At 48.0% G+C, this 15,039-nt stretch overlaps 1 protein-coding gene across 3 annotated transcripts in view; it reads left to right on the top strand.

Moving 5' to 3' along the window:
• The window catches only part of RAB22A (RAB22A, member RAS oncogene family), a 57,219-nt gene extending 42,180 nt beyond the window's left edge, over nt 1–15,039 (top strand). The window contains exons 4-8 of one of the 3 annotated variants that reach the window (XM_049650567.1): nt 2,147–2,218; nt 2,306–2,412; nt 3,030–3,139; nt 7,548–7,679; nt 12,910–15,039. In XM_049650567.1, coding sequence (XP_049506524.1) covers nt 2,147–2,218; nt 2,306–2,412; nt 3,030–3,139; nt 7,548–7,645 — 387 coding nt within the window. In that variant the 3' untranslated portion in view covers nt 7,646–7,679; nt 12,910–15,039. Of the gene's footprint in view, nt 1–2,146; nt 2,219–2,305; nt 2,413–3,029; nt 3,140–7,547; nt 8,590–12,909 lie in introns of those variants that run through there. The other 2 variants (XM_049650566.1, XM_049650568.1) reach the window with 2 other exon arrangements.

The raw sequence follows: 15,039 nt of genomic DNA, 5'->3' as shown, positions 1-15,039 counted from the left end.
GATGTGGAGAAAAAGGAGCCCTCGTGCCCTGTTGGTGGGAATGCAAACTGGTGCAGCCACTGTGGAAAACAGGGTGGGGCTTCGTCAAACAGTAAAACTAGAACCACCATATGATCTGGTAGTTCCACTACTGAGTGTTTAACCAAAGAAAGTGAAAGCATTAATTCAAAGAGCTATATGTACCCCTTGTTTATTGCAGCGTTATTTACAGTAGCCAAGATATGGAAGCAACCTATGTGTCCGTTGATAGACAAACAGATACAGAGATGTGTGTGTGTGTGTGTGTGTGTGTGTACACACACATAACAATAGAATATTTCTCAGCCATTAAAAAAAATGAGATCTTGCCGTCTGCAACAATATGGACGGAGCTAGAGAGTATGATGCTAAGGAAATAAGTCAGAGAAAGACAAATACCATATGATTTCACTTATATGTGGAATCTAAAAAAAAAGCAGAAACAGATCCATAAATACAGAGAACAAACTGGTGATTGCGGGAGAGAAGCAGGGTGGGGAGGTGGGCAAAATGGGTGAAGGGGAGCGGAACGAAGAAGTCACGAGGAGGGCAGGAGCGGCAGGAAAAGTCGGTCAGTGGTGCTGTACTTGCAGTGACAGACTGGCAGCCGTCCTGACCAGGGGCACAGCACGACGCATAAACTTGTCAGGTCCCCTGCCGCACACCTGGAACTAGCAGAACGTTGTGCGTCCGCTGTGTGTGACAGCAGCGGACGGATGACCGAATGCACAAAGGGAAGAAGGGACTGGAAAGGGAAGCTAACACGTCACCCGCTGTGCTGCCTCACCCCGTGGAAGCCAGTCCACGGTCTTTTCCGTCCGGTAACGTAGCTTCCTGCTCCGTAGTGCTTTCTTCCTTACCATCTTTTGTTATTTTCTCGCGCAAACGGAACCTGTTTGTTTAGAAATCGTCAGGGTTTCACCCCGGAGGCAGAGATCTTTCTCCCAAAGCGTAGTAACACTTCATACGTACGGCTGTGCCGTCTGGCGCTCAGCTGGTCGCGTCACCTCATCCTGAAACCGTTCCCGATTCACTCGCTCCCCGATTCGTGCTCACCGACAGCCTGCCAGGCACAGGCTCCAGAGATGAGATGGCACACTGAGCAGACATGCTCTTCCCTCACAGAGCTTGCAGTCAGAGTTTCTTTCTCGTACGAAACTCAAATTAACTTAAAAGTTTAGAAGCCAAGGGTTAAGCTCATTGGAAAAGAAGTTGCAAAATCTGTAATTCTGCATGTGAGTTGTACCGTGTGCCAGATACTCAGCTGTGACGACGGCTCCCACCTGTATTTGGGGGTCAGCCACCAGAACAGAGAACAGTGGTATCGCGTCAGCCGTAGGTGGGCTCAGCTTTCAAAGTCGGGGTCTACAGCGAAGATCGGCTGTAGGTAAACGTCACGTCCACTGAGCAAGATGCCCAGCAAGCAGCGTCCCGTGTTCCACTTTCCGTCTCTCGCGCTCCTCGGGAGAGGTGGCTGCTGAGGGGGCCCTGCGGTTATCCGGGCCGGGGGCCGGGGGTGCGAGGGGTGGGGAGGGGCCGCGCAGGACAGTGAGATCCACGTAAACGGAATGAGATTTGCGCCCGCGTTTGGGAACTGCCACGTGCGCAGAGAGATCAGACAAAGCAAGCTACAGAGTCCCCCGAGTAGCGAATGCAAACGCGGACGCGTTTCTGTATTTTAGCATTTAGATCAGCATTTAGATTACAGGGTTATCTTTACGACACCCAAACGCAGCCACTTCTCTGGAGAACGATTCACGGCATTATTTTTATCTCCGTGATAGTTTTGCAAGCCAAAGTGTAAAGGACTATTGAACAAATGAATTCGGGGATTATAACACGGAGTTCAATTAAGAAGCCTTTTTAGCTGAAACAGTTGTTTATAGCACCATATTTAATTCCTATAAAACTGTATTCTAAACTATCTTCTGAGAGACATTCAGCGTTACGTTAAAGGTTTTTTGCCTTTGGTAATTACCGGTTCATCTGCTCTAACGCATCACGTCATCTTCTTTGGCTTGAGAGAAAGATTACCTTTTGTGCAGGGATAATGGGCCTAAAAGTCAAATAAAAAACATCTTTAACCCGCTTTCCCAATTTTGTTGTTTCTTCCCCCCCTTCTCCGCAGTTTCGTGCCTTAGCACCCATGTACTACCGAGGGTCGGCTGCAGCTATAATTGTTTATGATATCACAAAAGAAGTAAGACTTTCCATTTTCCTTAGACTGTTCCGAAACCCCTGTTTTGGCTGCTTAGCCCTCCAGCCGCTTTCCTTTCTTGTGTTCCAGGAGACATTTTCAACATTAAAGAACTGGGTGAGGGAGCTCCGGCAGCATGGCCCGCCCAATATTGTGGTTGCCATAGCAGGAAATAAGTGTGATCTTATCGACGTCAGGTAAGTTATTAGAACGGGAGATTACGGTGCTGATTATGTGTTCCTTTTCTTCCTGAGCAATATCCAATATAAGAATCTTGCTTTTATTTTATCTCTGACATTGAAAAATTCCTTTTGGTTCAGTTGAAGTCCTGAAGTTTCCAACAAAAATGAAGAGTTCAGACATTTGGGGGTGATTAGATTACAGAGAGAGAGAGAGAGAGAGAGACGGGCGTGTGCTTTATTTAAGCACAGGTGACATCATACTTGACGTTATCTGAGGTTAGTCTAGCCCCCACCCCGTTCCCATGACATAGGGTACTTGAATAGGGGAAAACATGTATACCTTAAGGAAGGCGCATTTATTGGCAATTTCTCTGGACCACTTCCGCGATTCCCAAAGCGAGGACTTTCCTTTGGGGGGTGGGGGGAGGGAAACCCCCCCCTTGCCATTCTGTGACCGTTCTATCAGATAGCTGGATTGCTCGTACTGCTGGGTTCTGTTTTGTTTTGTTCTGTGGAACCATATAAGTGATGTAATCGGGAGGACCATGTTTTCAGGGCTCAGTCACTAGCCGTTCATGACATCCTTTGTCATCACAAATCTGGTTAATTACCGGGTAATTGTTGCCTTCCAGAGAAGTCATGGAGAGAGACGCTAAGGACTACGCCGACTCCATCCACGCGATTTTTGTGGAGACCAGCGCGAAAAACGCAATAAACATAAATGAACTCTTTATAGAAATTAGTGAGTATCTCTGTGCCTTATGGGTTTCCTCTGTGCAGAGCAACCTAATACAGAATTACATGGCTGGGGAGAATTCCCTCCGTACATAGAATAGTCTGGTCTCTGACGTCGTTCTCAGTGGCACGAGATTGGAGAATGTAAGTGGCGGCTGGGTTTCAGCTCGTGTTCTCATTGCTGGAGAGCCCCTGCCTGATGACTGCGACCCCTCTCAAAAGAATGTTGCTGCCGAATAAATAATGCTCAGGGCCTTGAGGTCCTGGAAGCTGTCGTCTTGCGCTCTGTCTCTCTAAATGTGTTTCAATTAGCCATCCAGAGTCATCGACGATGAACAAAACAATAAAGGGAAGTGAAATTCAAGTGTGATTCCACTGTAAGAAAACCCTCAAAAATTAATACCAGGAGAGTAAAAAGTAAGACCTCCCCTTCCCATCCCTCCCCCTTCCCTTTCCAGAAGTGTTAATATGATGCTGCTAGATGGAAGGAGGCTGCCGCATACCTTGGGGACCCTCTACAGATTGTATCTATGTTTATTCATTTCATTCAAATTCATCAAAATATTTATTGAGAACCGTTCCTGGCTCAGGGGAGACGGCGGTGAACAAGACAGGCGTGGCCCTGCTCTCCTGAAGCGCACTTTCTGCTTCGACAGGCAGGCAGCGAGCACAGATATGAGTAAGATCCCTCCCGGTGATCTGCAGTGATGGGAAACGGTAGTGTGGGATGAAGGGAAGGCGTGTCCGCTGGTGGTCAGGGAGGGCCTCCCCGAGGAGGTGAGACTGGACGGGTCAAGCTCTGCAGGGACCTGGGGTTCACGTTAGCCGGACGCGTCCGACTTGCAGGTGACCAGGAGAAGGCTGACAGGGCACGGTGAACTTACTCGTCCAGATCCGTCGACGGTGTGAGGTCAGAGGTCACTGAGGCCGGAAGGGCACTTGGCCATCGTGTAGAGGAGGGAGCGGGGAGTGCAGCACCCAGCACGGCCAGGCAGGGACGGGCCCCCAGCCCTGGGACGCGGAAGCCGCAGACAGCCCCCGCGACCCCGACAGCTGGCGTGTGGGGCCCCGCACCAGCAGGTGGGGTCACACTGGCATGTAGGCCCCTGGTTGCCCAGTTGCTGGGGTGGTTTTTATCTTTATTCTTCGATGGTTTTAGTTGGTTCAGGGTCTGGATTTTATGTGATACGTCCCATTGTTTAGACCGGGCCACCGATTCAAGCGTCGTCCGAGTACCGTGCGAGAGTCCTCGGAGTCCTTTCAGAGTATTGCCGAGGCCATCTGCCACCACAGAGGGCCACTGGCCCGCTGATCTCCAGCCCCACATCCAGTCCCTTCACTTCAGCGTTTGAAGTCATGACGTGTAGTGCCTTCCTGGACTGTAAATAGCAGTTACCCAAATACATACTTGAAAGGCAACATGAGGCCAGTCAGGAATTTTTCAGTTCAAGCGGAAACATCCAAGAGTGTGCTGGAGTGAGCGTGCCAGAATCGTTGCCATTTTTTTGGCGTGTTCTTCAGCAGTATTAAAAACAAAGGTAGTGAATGATGCCAACAGTGACAACTCTTAAATAAAAACTAGCACGTACGTGCTCGTTTTCACTGTGAAAAATAAAAAAATCTATGTTCCCAAAGATCAGAAAAATTTAGAGAGACGTAAATTGAGTTTATTGTTTACCGGGTGTAGTAAAATGCATCAGCGCAGTGCCTGGCATGCGGACTTTTTATTGAAGCAGAATACGCGTCCAGGAGGGCGCTTAGAATTACGGAGCTCAAGGAATTTTCACAGAGTGAGTATTCTCCTGTAATCAGGACTGAGATCAAGACCCGCCAGCACCCCAGGAGCTCCCTCGTGCCCTTCCTGTCCTTCCTGTCCCCACCCAGGGAACCGCTGTCCTGACCGCTAGCTCTTCAGATTGGTTTTGCCTACTTTTGTACTTTTTTTTTTTTTTTTAAACCTACCGTATTTACTCTTTGGCGTCTGGCTTCTTGAGTTCTACGTTGCATTTGTCAGATCCACCCGGATCGTCGCCGGACTCGCTCTCGTTACCGTAGAGTGTGTGCATGTGCGTGTGGAGAAGGGGGTGACATCCACGGTGTAGTCACCCGTTCTGTTGATGGGGGTTTGAGGAGATGTTTGCAGCTCAGAGCTATTGCCGGTGGTAGTGTGAGCGTTCCGCTCCGTGTCCAGGGTGCACCCTCTGTGCACGCTTGTTTGTCGGGTCTCTTTAGACCCAGAAGAACGATCGCTGAGTCGCGGGGTGTGCAGGTGCCCCATAGGAATTTGCTGCCAGACGGTCTCCGAAGCGGTTACACCAGCGGACACTCGGGCTGGTGGCCGCATCCGCTCTGTGGGTCTTGATCTGCAGTTACGACCTGCAGTTGATGACGTTGAGCCCCTTTCTCCATATTTATTTACATTTATGTGAACAGATCTGGATATCCTCTTTTGTGAACCTTTGCCCGTTTTCCTGTTGGGCTACCTGCCTTTTTCTTAACTGTGTTTATCACTTATTTTGGATACGAGGCTGTCGTTGATCACGTGTACTGGTGGCTTGACTTTCATTTGTGAAGCGAATGTTTTGGTGAGCTGGGGTTTTTAATATAATATGTTAATATGTAATATATTAGTAATACCTTATATTGTTATATGTGATTATACCTAATATAATATATTATATTATAAACCTTCACATAATCCGGTTTATCCTTATTTCCCTTTACGGTTAGCACTTTCTGGCTCCTACTTAAGAGATCGTGGTCTGTTCCGAGGTCATGAAGATGTTCTCCTCTACTTTCTTCTAAGACTGTTTCAGAGGTGGCAGCACCAGCTGCATTTCCACGATCCGTTTATTGGAAACGTGTAACAAGAAGCTTCAGTAAAGCTTGTAAATAAATTTGCAGTTTATTCACAGCCGTGTCTACAGGCATCTGAATAGTCGCTGTAGGACGCTCTGGGGGACACTTTCCAGTGTAGACACCATGTCACGTATTATCCACCTGAATTTGCGGGCCGCTCGGCCTGCTGGAGGCTCCAGGCTTGGCGACCAAGGCCCTGAGAGCGGCGGGTTCCACCTCAGCCTCGTTCGTGCAGAAAGATGCACGTATCCATTCATTCCATGCTTTCAAAATAACCTCCGTTCCCGGTAGTGTGCTCAACAGACCCCAGAAACAAAGATGGAGAGACAGGACCTTTTGCCTCGCACAGCGTAGGGTCTGATTCAAGGAACATAGTTCCGTAAGCAAATAAGTAACGTGCTTCTGGCTCCTGACTGACTTTAGGGTCGGAGGTGTTGGAGAGAGCTGGGAAGCGGGAGGGCCTCAGGAAGGCCTCCGTGCACGGACGCAACTCTTGTGTTCCCGTCTGGGTGGGTGGATGGCGATTTAAGGTTGCTCCCGAAATTGACATTATGCTTCACGGAGCAGTAAAGTGAAACCTGTTCATTCTCATGCGTTGTTGGTAGGAGGATAAAGTGGCACAGCCTCTTCAGAGAGCAATTTGGTGGCATCTGTCCAAATTTAAAGTGCACGTCCTTCTTGCATTTGTGCTAGATAGACACTGGGAATGTGGTGTAGGTGTCAGATGAATACCCAGGGGCAGAATAGCGTGACCCGGTTCTTCCCCTCCTGTTAATTTATCTTCCGCGTCGGTTCACAGAGATATTCTTTCCACTGTTGTTAATACCATCACAGTGTTGGAAACAAACTAAATATCCATCGACAGGGGAGCGGTTAAATAAATTCCGGTGCCTCCATGCAGTGCAGTAGCTTGGAGCCATGAAAAACCGTGGTGTGCTAGAACAGCCCCCAGAATACGTTCAGCGGGAGCAGCAACGTGGACGACCGCGCACGTGGCTGCCCCTCTCGGGGCCAAAGGAGGGGGACAGCCAGAGGTGTGGGTGCATACCTGTCTGTGGACGGGTGGCTCTGCCCCGAGGCAGAGGGACAGCATGTTCTGATGGTGGAATTTTGTGTACCGGGGTGCGTACGTTCCCTGCTTATTAAAACGTTTGTCAACATGTAATTTCTTTCTGATTAAAAACGGTTTTGCTAAATGCAACGTTGATATCCTCGTGTGGACCCCTGCACAGAAACAGGACATGAGTGGGAAAACCGCGGTCATCTGATAAAAGTCTGAACCTTAGTTAGTTAGTTAGATGTGCCAGCATGGGATTCTTCATCGTCACAAGTGGTCCGTGGGAATGGGAGATGTTAGCACACCCCGGGTGAAGGACGTGCGACAGCTGTCTACGATTATCTTTGCAGCTTTTCTATAAATCGAAAATTGAAAATCTGTGAAATCCTTTTTACTCTAGTGAAACCTGTCAAGCTGCATGTGCACAATCGTTGCGTCTGGGAACCAACCGATTGGAAAATTAAAGCTCGTTCCCTTCCCTCCTCTCCTCTCTGTCTAGGTCGAAGAATTCCGTCCGCCGACGCCAGCCCACCATCTGGCGGGAAGGGCTTCAAGCTCCGGAGACAGCCTTCCGAGCCGCAGCGAAGCTGCTGCTGACCGAGCCTCGGCCTCCGGACTGGGTGATGATGAAGTAGGTGGTCCAGAGAGTTAACAGGAGGGCTGGGGGCCCTGCTGGCAGGTTTCGCCTCGCCGGTTTAGGGTCTTCTTCGTGCAAAAAGGATTCAGAGAAATGGGCCAGTTCCGCTTCCTCTTTGGAGACTGCAGCAGTACCATTTCAGTCTGCGGACCTCCATCCCGTAGAGTCTGCTGTGCAAAGGAAGGGACTGTATCACTTGACCTTGCGGAAAAGGAACATGTAATTGTATGGATGGCAGGATCAAACTGTTGAGTAGTTTTGTAATCAAGGTTTTATGTAACATTTGTAAAGGGAAAATTAGCACTTTTGTGGTTCTCGAGGGAAAAAAGACCTTGTGGAGATTGTAATTTCCTTGGCGTCCCGTTACCGCCGCTACGGGGAGTCGTAGCGTTTAAGATGTGGTAGGTGACGGTAAGCGGAGGGATGGCAATTATCATATGAAGCTAGATAGAGTGGGTTATTTATAGGCCCGATGGAAATGACTCCATCCCTCCCCCCCCCCCATCTCAAAAGCACTTTTCCTTGAAGACTTTAGCCCGTGACGCATCCGGCAAATCAATGCAGCCCCAACAGGTGCACGGCTCACCCGAGGCTGGCATTCCGGCCTTGGCCCGTATGTGTCACAAAATACATTACTGGCACCTTTTTAAATACGCTCTCGCGATCAAGGTGGCGGTGGCGGAGAAGGTGCCTGGAATGAACCAAACTGCATACGTTGGAACTGACTAGCGGTGGTTTTAAAAAGAGGAAGAAGAGAGAGCGCAAAGCGGTGTAAACGGTGGGGAAGCCAGTTCTCTGTTGCTCAGCATATGTAAAGTTGTAGTCTATATTTATGAGACCGTTGCTTAAAGATTATAAATTATGTAAATACATGAATAAACTCTATGTTTCCTCCAGCACTCCATTTAATCTTGCACCCCGTGTCTTCGTGTGCCCGCCCACTTTTCAGCCCGTCCACAGGAGACTCTGAAGCACGTTCGTGTCGTGCGAGGGCACAGAGCGCTTGGCTCTCAGCCTTTAAAGATGTCTCTGCCTCACCTTCCACGCACCCCTCCCTTCCACACCCCATCCGGAAATCACAATAAAGACATATGCCACTCTGACAAGCCTGACTAGCCCTTCCTAGCCTGGGGGTAAAAGATTAAGCTCCACGTTCCCGTCATTTCACCTGGTCTGGGCGATCAGTTTCTTGTAGCATTTACAGCGACCCCAGACAAGTGTTTTAAGGGAGCTTTCCTTGTTAACAATCCAGCTTATCTTTCTGTTTCCTTTATTCCCCTGCCTCTGTTAGTGGTTAACACTCTTTCCCTCAGGGAGCCTAATGAGGTTTTTAATATAATCTAAAAATAAAGCACTGAAGTGAAGTTGGTGACAATTTGCTCCTGGTCTAATTTGGCACCCTTCCAACCTGAGTATTGTAAGGGAAGGAAATTTACAAGATTAAATAGGAAATGAAACAGCTTGAATTTCAAACTAAATTGTGTTTTCAGAGCTATCCTTAAACTGAACAGTTGAAACTATTAAAAATAATTGTTATTTCCCTGTGCTCCCCCCCCACTTGATAGGGGTAGATTTTAATGGGAAAATTATAACGCAGATTAAGTAAAAAACGATTCCCTCTTCCCTGGTGGATATCTTAAGCATTTGAAATTATTTATTCTCTTCCTGAAATCATATGGAAGGAATGTGGCTAGGGAAAATTCTAACGTTGTGTTTAAAATACGTGTGGACTCTGCCCTCCCAGCCTCTTGCTGCCTTCCCACCGTGCAGTTAGCTCTGAGAGAAAAACACACGGTTCTAAGCGTGGGCTCCTAACACCTGAAGTGGGCGGGCAGGGGACGGTGAACTTTATTTCCCATATATCCAGATGGGGCAGGACATCTGGCCCACGCCCTGGTATGTCCCTGACATCCCCGCTGCTGGGCCTCTCTCTCCTCGAAGGCCAACAAAATAGAAACAAAGGTTGCTTGACTCCTAACTTTGAGGCGATGCACGCGTGGCCCTTTTTTGGCTTGTTCCGCCAAAGGATGCTGCAAGTCTGTGACCTGCACATTTTTTTCCTCCAGACCTGTCGGTGATTTCACGGTGCCTGGGTGCGCAGGGGAAGGCGGTCCCGTGCCTCTTACCGGCGAGGCGCTGGGAGGCGCCCCTCCCTGTTGTGCCCTTGGCTGCATGTGGCCCAAAGAGGGCCAGCTTCTCAGCCCCCACAGCTGCTTTCTCTTCATGACTTCTCATGCGCCTCCCCGTTGTCGAGGGCATTTCTGTCGGGTTGCAGCCACGCGTTTTATCCAGAGAATGGATGATGTGGGGTGCCCAAGTGGCTCAGTCGGTTAGGCTCCTGACTCTTGATTTCGGCTCGCGTCACGATCTCACAGTTCGTGGGTTCGAGCCCCGCGTCGGGCTCCATGCTGACAGTGCCTCCTTCCTTCCTCCTCGTTTCCATCAGACCGTCTCGGGAAGGGACGAGACCCTGCTCCTCCCGTGGTTGTCACCTTCCTGCTCAGCAGCAGATTCTTATCTGAGATCCGTGTGGTCCATACCCCATGAAAACAGGGGGGAAGTGTTTCCATTTGTTTTGTTTGCTTGTGTGATACAAAAGAGGAATGTTAGGGGCAGAAGCGGTGTTTTGTTTTGAACACACTTTGGATTAACGACCTGACCAAGCAATGATCTGATACACATTTGGTACGTTCTCTGTTGTTCTGTCTTAGGAGGAAAAAAACTAGATTTCAAAGGAATTGAGACACAGCCCATCTCTAAAAATCTTCTTTTTGGTTCCCTTCTGACAAAGGGCCATTTGAAAAAACTTTGGGGACTGGAAGGAGAAAAAGCACTAATTAGCTGCAAGTGTATATCGATTCCTCTCAGAGAAATTGAAATGAGCTCTTTTGCAGGTGTCCAGTCCCAGGAACCATCGGTCTCCAGAACTCTCCTTTCACACAAGTGTTTTTCTGATTCTATGATAACTAATTAGCCATCATTTGGTGATTAAAAGAACATAAAGTAAGAGTATGATTAAGTGTCCTTCATTTTAAACTCTCTGTAAGAAGTGATTAGGGAGAAGTACCTATTGGAAGCCCTTCTGGTTCCAAATGAAACCTCCATCACCTGCTTTTCAGCCGCAGGCAGCCCGAGTGCCACGCACAGCAACTGAAAGATTTAGTTCTTTTAAAATAACACACCTCCTTGTTGCCCATCTGTGATTTTGTTTGAAGCGGACGCCTCCCGTATCTGGAGGATCGAGCCGTTTGTATTAGAGGCTTGACCTCCCCCCGGCCCCCCCCTTTGCGTGGGCTGGTGCCCTTCTCGAGGTGATCGATTCTCATTATTTTTCAATATATTAAAAAGGCAAAGAAGACCACATTTAATCTGAGAACTTCTAAGTCTTGTATTTTCTTTTTTTCTGTTCTCAAGAAGGAAAACAGGTCTAGGAGACCTTCTAAATTAAACTCTGGGAGATAAAGTAACGCAAATGTCCTTTAGGTAGCTTGCATGGCTTTCCTGGAGATGTCAGACCGAAATATCTGTATTTTCACGGCACTGTGTTCAAACGGCCAGGTCGGATTCAGGTTACACGGCACTAATTGGCAAGTTAGCCTCAGAGCTTGGAAAGCCATTTGTTCATGGTCGTAGGCACCTGTTACCTTCTGCGGGTGAGATGCTAAAGATCTGTAAACTCTTGTAAGCGTTTTTTTCCCCTCGTTTGTTTCTGGTTGGGTTTGGTTTTTTTTCTTCTTTCCTTTTTTTTTCTTTTTTTTCCAGAGCACACTGAGAACACGCTTCATGGCCCCTTGGTCATATAAGATATAGGAGCCCGGTATGTTATACATGACAAATGGGCCCTCACACATTCACGTCTTTGCAAGAACTGGTATGAGTACTGAGAGAAGCCTTTCCTTCTGGGGAAAAGTTACTGAAAGCCCTCGGATATCAACTAGGCACCTGCTTTAGAAGGTTGTGGGGCGGGGGGGGGGGGGGGACAGCCCACAAACTCAGGCTGGCTCGCTCCTCTTTTTTTTTTTTTTTTTTAATGTTTATTTATTTTTGAGAGAGAGAGACAGAGCGTGAGCAGAAGAGAGGGAGACACAGAATCCAAAGCACGTTCCAGGCTCCGAGCTGTCGTCAAAGAGCCCGCGCGACGCGGGGCTCGAACCCACGAACCGTGAGATCATGACCTGAGCCCAAGTCGGACGCTCAACCGATTGAGCCACCCAGGCGCCCCTGGCTCTCGGCTCTAAACCCTGTAGTCTGTAAATGTTCCTCCCACCTCCATAATGATGCAAGTTAAAGGCAGCCATAAGCTAGATGGTGTGAGCTTGTGGGAAATCTCCCTCGTTTAAATTTGTTTCAAGGGGACTAGGAGCACGACTTGTGTTTCCTCTTTGACTTCAGGAGTCCCTCTACCTCTTAACGCTTCCAGTGTGTTTTAAAGGAAGCAATGGAAGGGACCTTTAAGGAGCAAGCTGTTACTGTGTACCTGCCTTCAGTTAGCTTGGTACATCAAAAGTTCAATAGCGACGCAAGGTAATGTTTAGGAGACTTATTTTAAGCCCTGTGGTGCTATGATAAAAAACAGTCCAAGCAACAGATTTATCCGAGAGCTATGCATTATACTGCGTAGTTTTAGAAAAGGGGCGTGGGGTGGAAATTCAGCTGAGGAGTGGAAGAAACGACCTCTGCCAGTTCTCCTGGACAGCAGAGTTACTTGTCTTGACTTCCAGGAATAGAAATCCAGGCAATTTGATGATCTGATTTGCAAAAAAACATGAACGGCATTCTGGGGGCATTCGTCCTGTTTTGTGTGCAAATGAAGGTCTCTAAAATATTAGAAGGGTGTTACATTTTTCAGGAGCCTCTACTTTTTCAATCTAAGAGAATGATAAGAGAGACCTCGTGCGATGAAGCTTCATTAGACGTAATGAAGAAAGTAAATAAATAAAACAGAATCCCCATATTTCTCCGTCTGTCCTTCAGAATTCTCTGAGTATATAGGAAAATGATTTACTTTCCAAATCTAGAAGGACTTCCAGTCGGCATAGATCAACTTTAATTTGATGGTCTGCGCCATCAGAAATAACTAATATCTGTGTTCTTCCCTTTTAGAGTGTAATCAATTACAGATGCTAGAATATTTTTGGCTTCAAAACGAAAGGGCTCCGAAGTTTAATAAAAAGCAAAATCTTAACCCTTCCATCTTCTCCTTTTATTGCATTGAATATTTTAGATGGTGAGATGAGGACGTGTTATCAGCGGACACTGGAATTAAAACCATGGAGTCTGAACACACTTAACGACAGCAACAGCGTCTATTGCTAGTTCATTTTCAAATGTGTATGGTGCCCCGTACCTCATCCACATGCTTCATAAATGAAACAGACAAAAATCGGGGTGGCTTTCCATGCACGGGAACCCAAGGGCCCAGAATTCAGCTAATGAACGGGAAAGGTAGTAATGATTTTTTTGAAAAAGCCCTCTTTAACTGGCAGTCTTGAACTGCAGGTCTTCGTGTTCCCCTTAATCACGCAGCGGAAACAAAACATGCTGGTCTTCATGCCACTTCTTGATTCAGGAACTTGTCCTTGTTTCTGGAAGCGAATTGTTTAAGGCAGCAGTTTGAAGGAGCTCTGTCCAAACAGCATACTGTGCACAAGGCCGATCATCTTCACGCGGAACCGAGATTGTCCAGGAAACTCGCGCATCCTGTGTCGGGTTGTGGAAAAGCGGAGCCCGCCTCCTTCGCCAGGGCGAGTCCGAGCCCGCCGGCTCCCCAGGCTGGCCGCGTGGCAGGCGGCACACCCACCCCCACTCTGGAACACTGTTGGGCGGGCATTTCGCTCTGGGGCCTCGTTCTAGTACCATTTGGGCTTGATCACGTTTCTCATCGAATTTGTGCTTGAACGGTCCGTTTTAGCCCCTGAAACATTTTGAAAACAAGGCTGAAGTTTGTGTGCCCCTGCTGACTTCGCATATGAGGTTATTACGCAGTTGATGGAACTTTGTGTTCGTGCGGGCCACGCACGTGATGTCGGGGTGCCTGGTCGATTGGGCGCGGGCGGTGGAGTTATCGGCAGGTGGCCAGTCAGAGCAACTGACGGGTGGCTCCATGTTTAAACCATTTGTTGTCTTGTGTAGACAGAGCTGTATTGCCCCGGAAAAGATTTTTCTTTTTTTACTCTCCTCCAGCTCAGTCTTTCCATCATTTCGCTTGATGAGTCATTCGCATAATTGTCAATCATGCCTCTGACCTTCTTAAGAATTGATGTCTTGCCTTCTCTGTGATCGAAACAGACTTCTTGCCTTACTTCTCTTCTTCTCACTTGGCGGTGGGCTCTCCCTTAAGGACGCAGGGCACCGGCCGCCTCCTTAGTGCATGTGGCGCCCTTCCCGGGGCTGCCTGGCAGTGGGCTGCGCCCGCCACGTCCAGCGAGCGCTGGTGGAAATCGCGAAGGCTGGATAATTCTAGGTGAGGGGCTCCCATGCTTCCAGAGAGGGGATGGGCAGCACCGGCGGACGGTGGCAACACGACCGTGTGGCAGGATGGGGTTTAGAGTCGGTGATGAGATAGTTGGTCAGAACGCTGCGTAATTTGTGACAGGGCGTTTGGGAAAGCGTGTGGAAACACACGTCTAAAGTCTTGAAGAGAAACAGCTGTGGAGATGAGCCTCGACTTTTAAAAACGAACAAAAAAATAAGCAAATAGAAGCTATGCTGTCGTACCAGCAACTCTCATTTCTCCTAAGAATGTCATGCCTTTTCAAGACCCGATGCAAGGAGTAAGATATTTGTGCCTTTCTATACTAGCATCTATTATGAAAACACACACACACACACACACACACACACACAATTAAGTTGCTTACAGCTTAGACTGCTTTGTAGCACTATAAACAGCCTGCATTTATAGCCGTGGCTTCACCGCATGACACATCGCTTGATTGCCCGTGATGGAATACTGTCGGGGGGATGGCCAAGCTCGTACGGACGTCGAAGACTTTATTTTTGCAGTGTATACCTTGGGCTGGACCTAAGTCTACATGTGAACCGTATGATGTCTGTATCGTTTGTAGACGCTGACAAAAGAAAACCAGATCTTTTGATTTTTTTCTTGTTGTTGTAAGATTTTTCTTTCTCTACGTAACGCTGGTAGAAGGTAGTTTGCGAGCAGTGGTAGGTTTGGCATACTTTTATTGAACTGTATTGCTTTAGCTTGAGTATTCTGTAATCAACTTTTATAGCGCGTAACATGCTAAATCACTCCAAAGTTTGTTGCATTGTAAGAAGGGTGTAAACATTTTGTTAATAAAATGCTGTGTTTACAAATACGTGTATTTGCCTTTCAAATGGTTTGGTCTCT

Source organism: Panthera uncia (genome assembly GCF_023721935.1).
Source record: "Panthera uncia isolate 11264 chromosome A3 unlocalized genomic scaffold, Puncia_PCG_1.0 HiC_scaffold_11, whole genome shotgun sequence".
In the NCBI taxonomy this organism is placed as follows: Eukaryota; Metazoa; Chordata; class Mammalia; order Carnivora; family Felidae; genus Panthera; species Panthera uncia.
The sequence above is the reverse complement of the archived record's forward strand: the minus strand, read 5'-3'. Positions and strand labels throughout refer to the sequence as shown.